The following is a 16282-nucleotide window of genomic DNA, read 5'->3' as shown; positions in this document are numbered from 1 at the left end:
AGACAGTCAGGGGACAAAGCAGGGAAGCTTTTGGCTAGATATATAAAGCAGAGAGAGTCTTTTTCTACCATTCCCTCAGTGAAATCTGCTGGAGGTAAAATATTTACCTCGGCCACTGATATTAATAATGCTTTTAAAGAATTCTATCTTGATCTCTATAGTTCCACATCTTCATCTACTGATGAAGATATTAGAAACTTTGTGGAACCATTAGACCTCCCTAAACTGACGACTGAGCAAAAAAAAAAAATTCTTGATTCTGAGAAAACCTTGGAAGAGGTTGGTGAGGTAATTAAGGCCTTGCCTACAGGCAAGACTCCGGGGCCAGACAGCTTTGCTGCTGAATTTTTTAGATCTTATGCTACAGAATTGGCTCCACTTTTGTTAGAAGTTTATAAGGAATCATTAAAGAATGGAAAGCTTCCGCCAACCATGACATAAACCCGGATCAGTCTGATTTTTAAAAAGGACAAAGATCCAAGCGAGTGTAAGAGTTACCGTCCAATTTCCCTGATCCAGCTAGATGTAAAAATATTGTCAAAGATTCTGGCTAACCGATTAAGTAAAATTATGACATCTCTTATACATATAGATCAGGTGGGGTTTATTTGGGGCCATAGCTCTTCTGATAACATTAGGCTTTTCATCAATATCATGTGGTCAGTGGCGAATGATCAGACTTCGGTCGCTGCCATCTCACTTGACGCCGAAAAGGCGTTTGATATGGTAGAATGGGATTATCTTTAAGATTTTGGAAATATACGGGTTTGGGAATACTTTTATTGGAAGGATTAAGTTACTTTATAGACACCGGATAGCAGCGGTACAAACAAATGGATTAATTTCAGATTATTTCACTCTAGATAGGGGCACCCGGCAGGGTTGCCCTCTTTCCCCATTAATGTTCTGTCTTGCCCTGGAACCATTAACAGCCACGATGAGAAAGGACGATGATTTTTCAGGGGTGGTGGCAGGAGGTATGGCGCATAAGATTTTGCTTTACACAGATTATATTTTATTATTCATCTCCAACCCCATTATCTCGCATTTGCACTCTGTATGGACAAAAGTGTCAAGAGTGTTTAATTTGGACATTTATTTAAATGTTGCCTCAAGCATATGGCTGAACTCAAAATTATGTATTAATAAGTCCCCTTTCTGCTGGTCAGAGTGGATTGTGAGGGAGGTTAATATGCTCAGAGACCAATATGAGAGTGGAGTGTTGAGATCCTTTGAAAATTTGGTTCAACATTTTGGGATCCCCAGATCTCTGTTCTTTAGGTATTTACAGCTGCGCCATCTGCTCTGTACTATTTTTGGGAGTAGCATACACCCCCCTAAAGTGGCAGATACTCTGGGAGTGGTGATTACTGCTTTTGGAAAAGGTCATGAAGCATTAGTGTACTACTCCCTGCTAATTCAGAGTCTGGGAGATGGAACTTTAACTACTATCGAGATTATGGTAGAAAGATTTAAACTTGGTATTGGAGGAGGGAGTGTGGGCTAGGATTCTAAAAAATGTCAAATCTGTATCTAGAGATGCAAGGGTGCACCTTATGCAATTCAAGATTTTACATAGATTCTATTGGACCCCCTCTAGATTGTATAGGCTTGGTCTTAAAGACACACCCACCTGCTGGCGATGCCAATCAGAAGATGGAGACACAACCCATGTTTTTTGTGGGTGTGTTAAGATCCAAGAATTTTAGTTGAACATCAGAGTTTTGTGTGTGACGTGTTGGGCACTCGGGTTTCGTTTTGCCTCAGACTCTGTATTTTAGGCGATGGGGCGGTCATCAAAATAGGGGATAAACACATAAAAAATTGGGTTCTGACCAGTGTTATGACAGGCAGACAGATTGTTTTAGCTGCATCTGGGTACATCATGTACCCTCAGAAAGTTCTGTTGTACCAAGTTTTGTTATGTTTGGATATCGTACTCACAAGATACAGGCCAATAAGTCATTATGGGCCACACCCACATACTGGCTCATATCTTTTTAATGACAAAATTAACTTTATTAACTTTTAGTTAGGAGCCTCTCTAGATGATCCATCTAATACATCTAGCAAATCATACAAACAGGCTAACGAGTTCGAAAAGGTAGGTTTTACAAAAAATCTAAGTGATAGAAAAGTGCTTGCGGAAATGGAAATCCACATGACCAGTTGATTTGGGGGCACTCTTCAGTGCGTGGACCCCTAACAACGTATAACAATAACAACAGAACATCACAACAGGTATAATTATCACAGTTAACCAATATTGACTAAAATATTAAAGTCATTTATTCCTTGGCCTTTGTAAGTCAGCTATATATTAGTCTAGAATTTAAAAACATTCTCGATTTTATTTTGATACTAAACCAGCTGCATGTTTGTTCAAGTGGTATGAGCTATTGAGTGTGTACTCATGGTGACCTTCACACTGAAAATGTTGCTTCTAGAAAGTTAAGATAAACAAATCTGTGCTTCAAAACCATCTAGAAATGTCTTGCCTCAAGTTATCCAAACTGACATTCAACTTCCTGTTGAAAAACTGTTGCTTTAACAATATATAAGAAACAATTTAAATACACACTCACCACATCTTGTTATTGCAGGGATTCAGCATGTACATATCCATGTTCTCCATCAGAATAGCTGAAGCACTCTGAAGAAAAATATAGAACAAATCTTTATAGAAGTGCCTTTACCAGACGCTTCACTTGTTTCACTGAACTACAGTGTTTTCTTAAGTATTTATGTCTGTGTGCTGAAACTCACAATTATTATTACAATTATTTTACTTGAAAATATCACAGATAACAAAATTTCAGTATAGAATCTATAATTCAGTAAAATATGGCTACATTCATACAGCTGAATGTGGCCCAAATCAGATTTTTCATTTATTTTTTTATTTTATTTTACTTTGCTCAAATCCTATTTTTTGTAAGGTTGTTACAGTAAAGAAATGGAGGCGATGGTAGCGCACCTGTTATGCGAAGAGATGAAAACATGTCTAAGTGCCATTCTATGGTGTCATACATACTGTATATTATAGTAATAAACATAATATCATTGGATAGGCCCCAACAACACTAATCATATTAAAAATGAACAGATTTCAATATTATTGAATTTGAAAAATATTAAATAATATTAAAAATAATTATGATTAACATGAATAAATATGAATAATATGAATATTATTATATATAAAATATGGTGGAACTTAATCATCAATGATGCTCAAAAATGTAACATGTATAACAAGTGAAACACAATCAAATTAAAGGGCAGCAGGTAAAAACAGCATTGTAGCATACATGTAAGGTAAGAGTTGTTTTTTATTTCAGATTTGATTTTTGCACATTTTATGTGAGTGCAATCCACATAAATTGCTGAACCTAACTCATAAACCACTTAACCCAACAGCCAATTCTTTTCTTTTCTTTAATGAATTCTTTAACTAGAAAAACAAGATAGAAATGTTTGAATGAATATAGGCCTAAATGGGTGACTCTTTCAAAACCTGTCAAGACAATGTCCTGGTCATATCAAACCATAAATCAATGCAAGAAAAAAAAAAAGCATGAAGAAAATGAAGCCCACATTTAGGACCATTGAATTTTTTTCTGTTGTGACATTATTTGGAGGACACTTTTTACCCCCCATTCTCACTAGGTACTGCATCTGGACTTTTACTATTCCCATTGTTTTCAATGATGATTCTCATAACCGTAAGAGTCATTGTTTTAATGTATTACAGTAAAAAAAAAAAAAAAAAAAAAAAAGATTCTGTTGTACAATGATTTTTTAAACTGAAATCAAAACAAAAGAAAGGCAGTACCAAGGGAGTACTAATATGATGTCTAAATACTTTACAATTTAAATAATAAAAAAATCACACTATGGAAATTAGAATATTATGATCTTTTTTCCATTGTGGTAATGAAAACTGGGGGGTAAAATGTGTGCAACTGTCATGAAAATTATTTTATTTCATTTCTTAATAGCCTAAAAATAGGTGTGACAAATGCTGAGTTAGACTGATGTAAAAATCCCATTAAATCCAACCGTGCTGTTCACACTGTAGGCAAAAGATTGGACTTATTTCCACATATGAAAGTGGCCCAGATCGGATTTGAAAAAGGCAGATTCAATGTGATTTTTGCTGATCACAGTTGTTTAAAAAACAAATAAACAAAAGCAGACTTGGGTTACATTCAGCTGCGGTGTGAATGTAGCCTATGTGAACTGGATAATGATGGTAGTAAATTATCTTGACATGGTTGTTAAAGCACCTTTGCCTCGGGGTTGGAGGATAGTATCTTTGCTCCACAATCCACTGAGGCGTAGTTGGTGAATGTCTGCTGAAGCTTCTTAACAGCAGCATGAAGACCATTAGAAACATGAGTGTGACCTGATGCACAAAAACAATCGTTATTGACAGTCTCCTGAAGAATAGGACCACTTTTCATAGTTGGATAAAATGACTTACTCTTTTCATTCTCCACCTCCATTATGATTTTTGTCCATTCATCAAAGGTGGGAATTTCTTCCTGGTCTTTGGAGGGCATAGATGGATCACTTTCTGGGGTGATATTAGCGCCCTTTTATAAGTAAACATTAAGAAGTCAAATTATCAAAAGATGTTGTTTGGATTCCCAAAACTGATAGGCTACACCTTCAGATTATTTTGAAGTTCTTTCGCTATCGTCAGTTTAACTCAATCCTCCCATGTTCATACTACTCAAAAAATTTATGTAAACAAGGGAACTTAAATTAACTGAGCTGATTCAACTAAAAAAGTGTCTTGTCAGCTTCACTTAATCCATTTGCTTTGGGACAACATGAATACTTTTTGTTTGGTTAACTGAAACTGGGCAGAGGATTTCTAGTTCCTAGCATGGTTTGCATGGAACTCGACAGGGAGAGTAACTGTTAAAATTAAGTGTTATTTTATGTGTCTTTGTGCAAGATGAATATAAAGGGGGAGACTTGCTAGTGTTTCATTTTTTGTTTTGTTGAGATTTAGAAGAATTTATATTTTGTAGTTTTGGGGGTTACCGTCATGTTGAAGAGTAGAGCTTATGCCTAAATTAAGGACCGATACAATTTGTGTTTTCTACATATTGCTTTATCCATTGAGCGAGTGTTATGTTAACCATAGTACAGTGACAAAGTTGCACTCAGTGATAAGAAGCGGTTGTCAAAAACAACAGCAGCTATATAGCACCCTTTTCTAATCTTTAACTTACCTTGAAATATCACTGATCACTGCTACTGGGCGGGCTACAGAAAGAAGTAATATTAGGCTTTGATGTGTTGTTGTGACATCACAATTTGGAGGAAATAGAGAAAGAGTCATTTTGGCAGCTTGGTTTCAACAAATAATTTTTTTGCAGTGGGGAGAAAATTTTGAGTTCTGAAACATACAGTATTTTTTTTATAGTAGAATGACCTCTTATATATCAAAATATTAAAGAAAATTGTATTCCTCATGTAATGACCCATTTAAAACAAACAGGTTCCAAAAGATTATTGGAGATTTGGACATCTTTACTTTCCATCAGGATTGGTGGATCAGGACAAACAATCATTGTGATCGCCTCTGATCTATTAGACCCAATTACCCCACAGTTGCTGTTGGTTGACTTGAACTAAGGAATCACACAAGCTCAGATTGCAAGCATTTTTTTTTAACTTCCAAAGTGCAACTGTTGTGACAGATATGAGGGCACATAAGATCTAACGATGATCGTTTATGGAAAAGACCACCATGTAAGATCAGACGGGATGAATGGCACCCCGTCATCACCACTGCAGTGTGTACTTGGTGTTTGTGAATGGATATGCGAATAAAAATAATGTACTATTTTCGAAAATTCTAAAATGTCTTTGCAATTTTTTTTTTTAATGCAGTAAGTAACTTGTTCAATCTAAATCAGCGGTTATTAAGTTTAAATAGCCTATTGAATAAGTCAAATATTATTATTTATTATTTATTATTTATTACTGCATGTGGGCTAATAATTTAAGCACTAAAGATGTATTTTTATATGCCACATTTGTCAGGCTTTAGAAGTGTGTTATACATGTGAGGAATATGGTAATATTTCCAGTTTTCCATGACCATCGGAACTCCGCCTCCAAAGTTCACTGCAGTTATCACAACACATACCCTATATTGCCAAAAGTATACGCTCACCCATCCAAATAATTGAATTCATGTTTTCCAATCACTTCCATGGCCACAGGTGTATAAAATGAAGCACCTTGGCATGCAGACTGCTTCTACAAACATTTGTGAAAGAATGGGCCGCTCTCAGGAGCTCAGTGAATTCCAGCATGGTACTGTGATAGGATGCCACCTGTGCAACAAGTCCAGTCGTGAAATTTCCTCGCTACTAAATATTCCACAGTCAACTGTCAGTGGTATTATAACAAAGTGGAAGCGATTGGGGATGACAGCAACTCAGCCACGAAGTGGTAGGCCACGTAAAATGACAGAGCGGGGTCAACGGATGCTGAGGCGCATAGTGCGCAGAGGTCGCCAACTTTCTGCAGAGTCAATCGCTACAGACCTCCAAAGTTCATGTGGCCTTCAGATTAGCTCAAGAACAGTGCGTAGAGAGCTTCATGGAATGGGTTTCCATGGCCGAGCAGCTGCATCCAAGCCATACATCACCAAGTGCAATGCAAAGCGTCGGATGCAGTGGTGTAAAGCACGCCGCCACTGGACTCTAGAGCAGTGGAGACGCGTTCTCTGGAGTGACGAATCACGCTTCTCCATCTGGCAATCTGATGGATGAGTCTGGGTTTGGCGGTTGCCAGGAGAACGGTACTTGTCTGACTGCATTGTGCCAACTGTGAAGTTTGGTGGAGGGGGGATTATGGTGTGGGGTTGTTTTTCAGGAGCTGGGCATGGCCCCTTAGTTCCAGTGAAAGGAACTCTGAATGCTTCAGCATACCAAGAGATTTTGGACAATTCCATGCTCCCAACTTTGTGGGAACAGTTTGGGGATGGCCCCTTCCTGTTCCAACATGACTGCGCACCAGTGCACAAAGCAAGGTCCATAAAGACATGGATGAGCGAGTTTGGTGTGGAAGAACTTGACTGGCCTGCACAGAGTCCTGACCTCAACCCGATAGAGCACCTTTGGGATGAATTAGAGCAAAGACTGTGAGCCAGGCCTTCTCGTCCAACATCAGTGTCTGACCTCACAAATGTGCTTCTGGAAGAATGGTCAAAAATTCCCATAAACACACTCCTAAACCTTGTGGAAAGCCTTCCCAGAAGAGTTGAAGCTGTTATAGCTGCAAAGGGTGGGCCGACATCATATTAAACCCTATGGATTAAGAATGGGATGTCACTTAAGTTCATATGCGTCTAAAGGCAGATGAGCGAATACTTTTGGCAATATAGTGTATATCTATGTTTAATCATATAGTTGTTAGTCTTTGCTTTGTACAGGAACATTGTGTGCATGCTCACCTTGTCTTTCAGGCTGTGGGAGATGTTGGTCCCTTTTCCAGTCTGATCTTTTTTGGTCTTAGTGTTTTTTCCTGCCTCACGCACACTGATGTTTTCTTGGACTCCAGGAAAACTTTCAGGACAAAAAGACAAAATATTGTTCATAACCTTTATCTTAATATATAAGAAATATAAGTCTATATGTACTGTATTAGTCATCATAGACTGTCAATCTTACTAGATTCAGTATCACTATTAATGACAACATTTTATCATTTTGAAAATGTTGTTCCAATAAAATTCACAGATATTTGATGCGTGATTTCAGCTGTTGAGATGAGTGTCATATTGCAAGATTTCTGCAGCGCCACATGCAGTTGCATCAGTGATGATGGTTTCAGCAGAGTAGGATTCAACGGCTGCACAATCACTGAAGAAACATCACACATCACATCTCTTGTCAGTACAACAGTACAGTTTCCAAGTACACAAATTAATTGAAAGCTTTCCTTTCATGTTAAAAACATCCAAACTGAAGCATTTGTTGAAAACATGAACATTCTGGATTGACTTCAAACTGATTTTAATATTAAAAACTAATTTGATATGTTTGATATGGAGTGGCAGCTTCCATAAAGGGTCCTTAATGTCAAGATATAAAAAGAATGTAACAAGTCTTGATTTAATGGACACCTGTCTGGTGAGTGAGAATGCAGTCAGTGATGAGTGTTACCACAGACTTGCACATTAGATGAAGGAAACCAGTCTAGCTCAGGAGAGATATGGTGCTGGATTTAGAACCACAATGACAGAGCAAAATAAGCATCAGATGTTCTTCAAGGACTGTGCCAAGTGCCCTGTTTTGTTAGAACAGCCTGGACCTTTTTACATTTACTGTCTGATGCACGCTGTCCATAGCTCAAGTATATGTGACTCTAGCTTTTATTTCAGGAGATCCATACTGGTTTAAAAAATATATATATAATATTATACAACAGTTAGTTCCAGTCCTCGAATCTGATTGGATGAGAGGCATGTCAAGAGTGCTGATAGCTCACACCATCAGCACTGGTTTACTGTTACAACACTTTACTGTTTGTATCACTCCGCTTGTGTTTGTGGCGTTTCAAACTAAAGTATAAAAGCAGTAAAAGCAGCTAGATGTGTGTCTTTTCATTTATCCCTGTGGCATTAAAGGTGACAAAAAAAGAAAAATGTTATGTCTTATGAGCCAGTTTTAGTCGTAGAGTCAGCGAGCAGGTTTCTTTTAAGTCATCTGCATTTTCTCTCAATCTATGATCGCTCGGATTACTACTAATCTACAGATGGGAAACAGAGTTAAATTTACAGCTTCAGCATTAAGGCTTATCACAGCTGAAAGACACAACAGATGGAGTAATCAAACACGCTCAGGGCGCTTAACTGATAGCTGACATAACATTCAACATGGCGGAGGAGAGAATGGTTTCTATAGAGAATGACTTCTGCGAACTGGCTACTACAAAATACTTTGCTCAGACGGCTATTTTTTCACAGAGAAAATAGGATATTTTTGACCAAAATTCCATTATCTTCAGCAAGTTGACTAACACTACACTACAGCTGAGTAATAGAATTAAAACTTTTTACAGTGGCGTACCTCTCCAAAGATTCAAAATACTTTTGTGTACCCCCTCTCTAACACATAGGTAACATTCACACAAGGTGTTTTGAAAATATGTATAATTAACACAGTAATTTTTGTTTATTTTATTTTTTTTCTCCCCTTTTTCTCCCCAACTTGGAATGCCCAATTCCCATTGCGCTCTAATTTTTTATGTTCTATACAGTACTGAGAACATACATGTAAAATGTGAGTTCTGTTGTTTTGAACTGCAAAAACAGAAGTGCAAAAATGTTTTAGATTTTTTTATTTTTTTCATATCAATCATCATGTTATCATAATTATTTCTTTTTTGTAGCTTTTTCATCTTTTATTTAACTTCCATTGTGGCTCTCTTTAAAATCTTAAATTGGTATCGGCCAAAAATTTTCATATCAGTGCATCCCTAAAAGAAACTTTATGATATTTTTATCTTTGGTGATTTCATAATTCTTGCATCAGAGGGTTACACTTGAAAACCATCTATGGAGAGCAACACTTACCACTAATGAATAACTAATGAGTAATATAAAGGAATCTGACTGACCTGCAGGAATCAGATTCATGTATATCAGAGGCATCAGACACCTGAACATCAGCTGTTACAGGAACGACATCAGAGAGCTGTGAGGAAACTTGCAGCCTCTGAGAGGAGGAGGACAAAGCAACATCACTGATGAATATATTCTGCTCCACCTGACGACAACAACACCACACACACAAGAGCAAAAGAAACATATCAGCTCTCATTCACTGATAACTACAAACCAAAAAAACACTGAACCAACAAAACACAACAACCATGCCTTTGGCCTAAATACAGATCTTCAGCTGAATAAAACAAATTTTCATATTTTAGGAGTGAATTTCTCATGAAACCTCTTTATTTCCTCTTGTCTTTAAGGGATACTCATGATGTTCCTGTATGTGTGCTCTAGACTTCTGCTCTGAACAACAGCCATACTGAACAGGGTACCTGCCCAGAGAAAACACTGAAACTCACAAAAAGAACATGTTTGCCTGGTATGTCACAATAAAATCAAAAGAAAGAATAAATAATAATAATATAAAAAACTTACTTGCATCAAGAAAATTCCAATTTTAGACCAGCATTTTACTTGTGCTAGATTTCCGTTAAAATGTCTATGTTCAGTATGAAGATATCAGGATTGTAATATAACCACAGTTTATAAACCCAATATACAGGGCATTCAGAAAGTATTCAGACCCCTTAAATTTTTTCACATTTTGTTATGTTGCAGCCTTGTGCTAAAATGCTTTAAATTATATATATTGCTATGACACTTGAAATTTAGATCAGGTGCATCCCATTTCTCTGGATCATCTTTGAGATGTTTCTTCACTTTGATTGGAGTCCACCTGTGGCAAATTCAATTGATTGGACATGATTTGGAAAGGCACACACCTGTCTGTATAAGGTCTCACAGATGAAAATGCATATCAGAGCAAAAACCAAGCCATGAGGTCAAAGGAACTGCCTGCAGAGCTCAGAGACAGGACTGTGTCAAGGCACAGATCTGGGGAAGGCTACAAAAACATTCCTCCTGCATTGAAGGTTCCCAAAAGCACAGTGGCCTCCATAATTCTTAAATGGAAGAAGTTTGGAACAACCAGGGTTCTTCCTAGAGCTGGCAGCCTGGCCAAACTGAGCAATTGGGGGAGAAGGGCCTTGGTAAGAGAGATGACCAATAACCTGATGGTCAACTTTGGTTGAGCTCCAGAGATCATGTGTGGAGATGGGAGAAACTTGCAGAAGGACAACCATCACTGCAACACTCCACTGATCTGGGCTTTATGGCAGAGTGGCCAGACAGAAGCCTCTCCTTAGTACAAGACACACAAAAAAGCACCTAAAGGACTTCTCAGACTGTGATGAAATGAAGATTGACCTCATTGTTTGGCCTCAATTCGAAGCATCATGTCTAGAGGAAACCAGGTACCGCTCATCACCTGCGCAATCCTATCCCGACAGTGAAGCATGGTAGTGGTAGCATCATGCTGTGGGGGTGTTTTTCAGTGGCAGGGACTGGGGACTGGTCAGGGTTGAAGAAAAGCTGAACACAGCAAAATACAGAGATATCCTTAATGAAAACCTGGTCCAGAGCACTCAGGACCTCAGACTGGGCTGAAGATTCACTTTCCAATAGGACAATGACCCCAAGCACACAGCCAAGACAATGCAACAGTGGCTTAGGGACAACTCTGTGAATCTTCTTGAGTGCCCCAGCCAGAGCCCAGACTTGAACCCAACTGAACATCTCTGGAGAGACCTGAAAATAGCTATCCACTGATGGTCCCCATCCAACATAACAGAACTTGAGAGTATCTGCAGAGAAGAATGGCAGAAAATCCCAAGTAGGTATAGCTGCAGGATGGAGATCTACAAATGGTGGCGGAATCTCCAAAAGAGGTCGGGTTACTCCAAAATAGGGCGGGGTTACTCCAAAGGGGGTTGCTGCAACTCCAAAAGAGGGCCTTCCACTCATGGTTAAGGTTAGTGAAAGGGTTAGGTTTGGGGCTCCCTATATCTTCAATGGCAATTTGGAGCTCACACCCCTTTTTGAAGCAATGCCTGCAGGTATACCCTTCTAGAAAACCTCAAATACAGGTGTGTAAAGCTTGTCACATCATACCCAAAAAGATTCGAGGCTGTAATAGCTGCCAAAGGTGCTTCAATTAAGTACTGAGTTAAGGATCTAAACACTTATGTCAATGTGAATTTTGTATTTTTTTTTTTTTTTTATACATTTGCAAAGTTATCAAAAATCTGGGTTTTGCTTTGTCATTATGGGGTATGGAGTGTAGGCTGATATGAAAAAATATATATAATTTAAAGCATTTTAGCATAAGGCTGCAACATAACAAAATGTGAAAAACATGAAGGGGTCTGAATACTTTCTGAATGCACTGCAATTCACTTCAGAACCAGATAAGATATTTATTTTGGTGGGACTCAAAAGTCTAAAACTGCCACAGATCACAATGTCTTCTGATATGATATCACCTCATGTATACTTTTATAAATATGCAAATATACTACAACGTTACATGTGGCTACAATGATGCATTAGAAGGCAATACCATGGTACTTTGATATATATTGTAGTACTGAATGATAACTATATTCATATACAGTATACCATAGTATTTATGTGGTATTCCAATGTACCTCAAAGAATACCATGGTACTAACATGGTACATGTCCAAATAAGCATGGCATTACCACGGTACGTTTTGATAACTTTCGTTAGTGAAATAGAATCATATAGACCTGTTATTATACACTTATTATGCTATACTGTTTGTTTAGGTGTGATGCTTTAAAATAAACATGCTGTTTATTAACAATAACAGGTTTATATAACTAGCAATGAAACTAGTCTCACGTGACCAGTTAAAGCGATCAATTCATAATAGACCACAGAATATAGACTCTTTAGAATTACAAATCAATATGAATTCGGAGTGACGCACCAATAACAGAGTCCAAACATTGAACAACGCAGCAATAATTCGAGCTTCTGCTTCATCATCCACCGGCAGCCGAAAGAAACATTATTACGTCTTAATCTGAACGGCATTTACATATTGAAACTGTTAGGAAAGATAAATAATCGCGATTCCAGCGGCGTGTTGTTCAATAGCGTTTGTGACAGTAGTAAGGAACTTTACACAGACAGCGCAACACTGACGGATGGTCGAGAGGCTAAACGCATTCATGTAGTTCCATAATATCATCGCTCGAGGTCGCTACTTTTCACAGGAACAAATGCACAACAACCATAGAAATACAATAAGCGCAAACCTTTTTCACACCCCGGGTTTTGGAACGCGGAAGTAAACGTTTACAGGGTAAAACTTCGACAGCAGTGAATGGGAGATCACAGCAAATATTATTTTCACTTATCCAGTTGCTCCAAGACCAAAAGAAAAAATCCACTATTACGTTTTAATGACTTTCCAGAAGAGTTAAAAATAGAGAGCGGTGGATTAAGACAGTAAAGTGGGAGAAGATGCCAAATTTACTGTCACTCTCGGCAGCTGCAATAGAAACCCTCTTACAGCTGTAGTAATTCAGTTTTAAAAACTAATTCCAGGGTAATATAACAATAAGCATAATGTTATACATTTACACTCAATATATATATATATATATATATATATATATATATATATATATATATATATATATATATATATATATATTGAGTATATATATATCATATAAAAAGTTTAATGCTGAATAATGCGGAAAACGCGTCATCACAGTCTGAAAAAGGTCGCAGTATAAATTGTCCGACCTCGGAATAGCTATAAACAAAAATCAGAAAATTAGATGTGATTTAAAATTTTTGCCAATTATAGAAAAAACAAAACAAAACAAAACAAACAACAACAAAAAAAAAAAAAAAAAAAAAACAGTAAAAAACTCAATCAATTGCTTCAAAGGGATTTGACTTTAAAGAGAAGGATTCTCCTTTCAAAAGCGGAGGGAATTTCAAGACGTGCATATGCTGCCATCTCTTTAGACCTTGATAAAACAATCTGTAAGGAAATCGACAAATTACTTTATAATTTTGTTTGAAAAAATAAGACGCATTATATACGAAAATCTGTATTAGCAAATAGCTACTGTAATTGAGGTCTTAACTTTGTAGATTTCACAACATTGAACTACATTTAAAATGAACTGGGTAAGAACAAGAAATTCATCATCTATTTGGAACATCATACCAGAACATATCTTTTCCAAGCTGGGAGGATTAAAATTACTGATGTTATGTAATTTCGACATAGACAAAATTCCCATTGCTCCTTCTAATTTTCACAAGCATTATTATTATTATCATTAGCATTATCTATTGTTTTCAAGCACAATTATTCTCTGACTAGTTATTTTATCTGGAATAATAAGGATATTTGTCACATTCGTAAGTCCTTGTTTTTTGAAAAGTGGTTTAGAAATGGTATTAATCTTGTGAGCCAATTATTCAATAAGGATAGTCATCTGTTCACATATCAAGAATTTCTATTTCAGTATAAAATCTCTATTACCCCCAAAGAGTATTCTATTGTGTTTGATGCTATTCCGACTGTGGTCATTATGTTATGTAAAGGTCATACGCCCTTTTATTCATCTTGTTCATATATAACTCCACCAGATCCCGCTGACACACCAGTAGGTAAAATTTGTTTTAAACCTCCTAATATGAAAAATAATAAACATATTCAAGATTTTTTTCCCAAAATGATTGTGTTTCCAGGCCACATGTAATTGTAACTTGGAACAGATCTGTAAAAAATATTGTGTGGAAAAAGGTTTGGACACTTCCTAACAAATATCTGTTAGTAAAGTAAAGTGAAAGAGGTTCTTTTTAAACTTCTTCATCGATAATATCCAGTTAAATCTTTTATTGTGTCAAGATTTTCAATGAACATTGATGTGAACTGCACTTTTTGTGATACACAACCTAAGACTCTTTTCTATCTCTTTTGGTACTGTGATGACACAAATAAATTTTGGCAAGGTGTATCTCAATTCATTATAGATTCTATCCATAAAGACTTTCAACTTTCTTTTTTTTTTTTTTTTTTTGAGAATGTATTGTTTGGGTTTATTATTTTTTGATAAACAATATGAAGAGGTCTGTTTTTTTATGTAACTTAATTATTTTTCTTGCTAAGTACTTCATTGTAAAAGTGTAAAGTATTGAAAATTAAACCTATTTTTTTCTCATTCCCAAAAAACATTTTACATTAAAACCCTGTCCACTTCTTCCAACAAAAAAGCCATCAAAATGTGGAATGTATGCTTGAATTTATGTATGTTTTCTTTTCTCTCTCCTCATGTAATCTTTTGCCATTTTCCCTCGGCGTTGTATGTTTCTTGTGTTTTTGTAATGTACATCCTTGTAAGCAATAAAAAATAAATAAAAAAACAGATTTAAAAAAAAAGAGAGAGAGAGAGAGAGAAAGCACATATCTTCCGTAAACTGACAACCTCCGCTCTTTTACCATAGGACAGAGCGGAATGGTCAACTTTTTTATTTCTTTTTTATGGGTTAATAACATGTTCAAATACAGAGCATAAAATAATCAATTACATTGTTTAACAGATCAGAGAGTGTGAAATACAATAAAGAACAAAAATAACAATAATAATACAAAACACATAAATAAAAATGAATGTTTGGGCAGTTAGAATTTGTTTCGTTTTCATAAGTGTCTGGTTTTGTGTTCTCATGTTTAAAAGTGTTTCAAAATACATCTAAAGATCAGTGTTACTGAAGGTAATATATGAGGGTTTTTTCTGAGTTACTCTTATATTGTGAATGTAAAACTTTGCTAAAATAATTAAAAGATTAATGATGTAATTTTGTTTTTCAGAAAAATTTGGGTTTTGTAAATTAATTCAAATATCATATGGTTTTAAATTAAAGATTTGTTACAGTTTATTGTCATGTCTATTTTAAAGTCAATCCAAAACGAAATAGAGAAAGGGCAATAAAAAAATAATGTTCAACATCTTCAACTGATGTGTTGCAAAAAGTAAATTTTTCACATACATTATGGATATATCTACTAATAGCTGCATTTACGGGATAACATCGATGAATAATTTTGTAAATCATTTCCTTTATTTTTTGAGAAATAACATATTTATAAGCTAATGTCCAAATGCTGTGCCATGATAGGTTTGGTCGTGAGGTTTAAGCCATTTGGATTTACATAGAATGGTCAACTAGCATGTTAGGATAAAGTTAAGGAAGTATAATTTAAACTTGGACACAGGATTTACCCAGCAAAACAATATCTTATCAAATTTAAAGATAATATTAATATAAGCTGTACCTTTTCTAACAGCTGCTCTGAAACTGTGGTTCATTTATTTTGGCACTGCACATTTGTAAAAAAAAATTTTGCCAAATTTATGTGATTTTATTGCCAGTGTACTGATATGCAGTTTGTTTTATTGTGGAAACATATATTGTTTGGTCTTCTAGAGAACCAAAAAGACAAACATAAGTCATGCATATATTATAAGCCTTATTCTTTTATTGGCAAATTTTCATATTCACAAATTGAAATTTTCCTGCAAAAACCCCTGATTTAAAGTTTTCAGAAAGGAAATGGAACACTATATTGACTAAATCTG

At 36.1% G+C, this 16282-nt stretch overlaps 1 protein-coding gene across 1 annotated transcript in view; it reads right to left on the bottom strand.

Moving 5' to 3' along the window:
• The window catches only part of LOC127442118 (SUN domain-containing ossification factor-like), a 36442-nt gene extending 24133 nt beyond the window's left edge, over positions 1–12309 (bottom strand). The window contains 6 exon segments of the mRNA XM_051699921.1: positions 2586–2653; positions 4290–4408; positions 4487–4598; positions 7484–7595; positions 9652–9800; positions 12295–12309. Coding sequence (XP_051555881.1) covers positions 2586–2653; positions 4290–4408; positions 4487–4598; positions 7484–7595; positions 9652–9800; positions 12295–12309 — 575 coding nt within the window.
• Positions 12310–16282: the final 3973 nt, after the last annotated feature.

This window comes from Myxocyprinus asiaticus, chromosome 6, assembly GCF_019703515.2.
Source record: "Myxocyprinus asiaticus isolate MX2 ecotype Aquarium Trade chromosome 6, UBuf_Myxa_2, whole genome shotgun sequence".
NCBI lineage: Eukaryota > Metazoa > Chordata > Actinopteri > Cypriniformes > Catostomidae > Myxocyprinus > Myxocyprinus asiaticus.
Note: the sequence above shows the minus strand (reverse complement) of the source record. Positions and strands in the feature narration are given on the sequence as shown.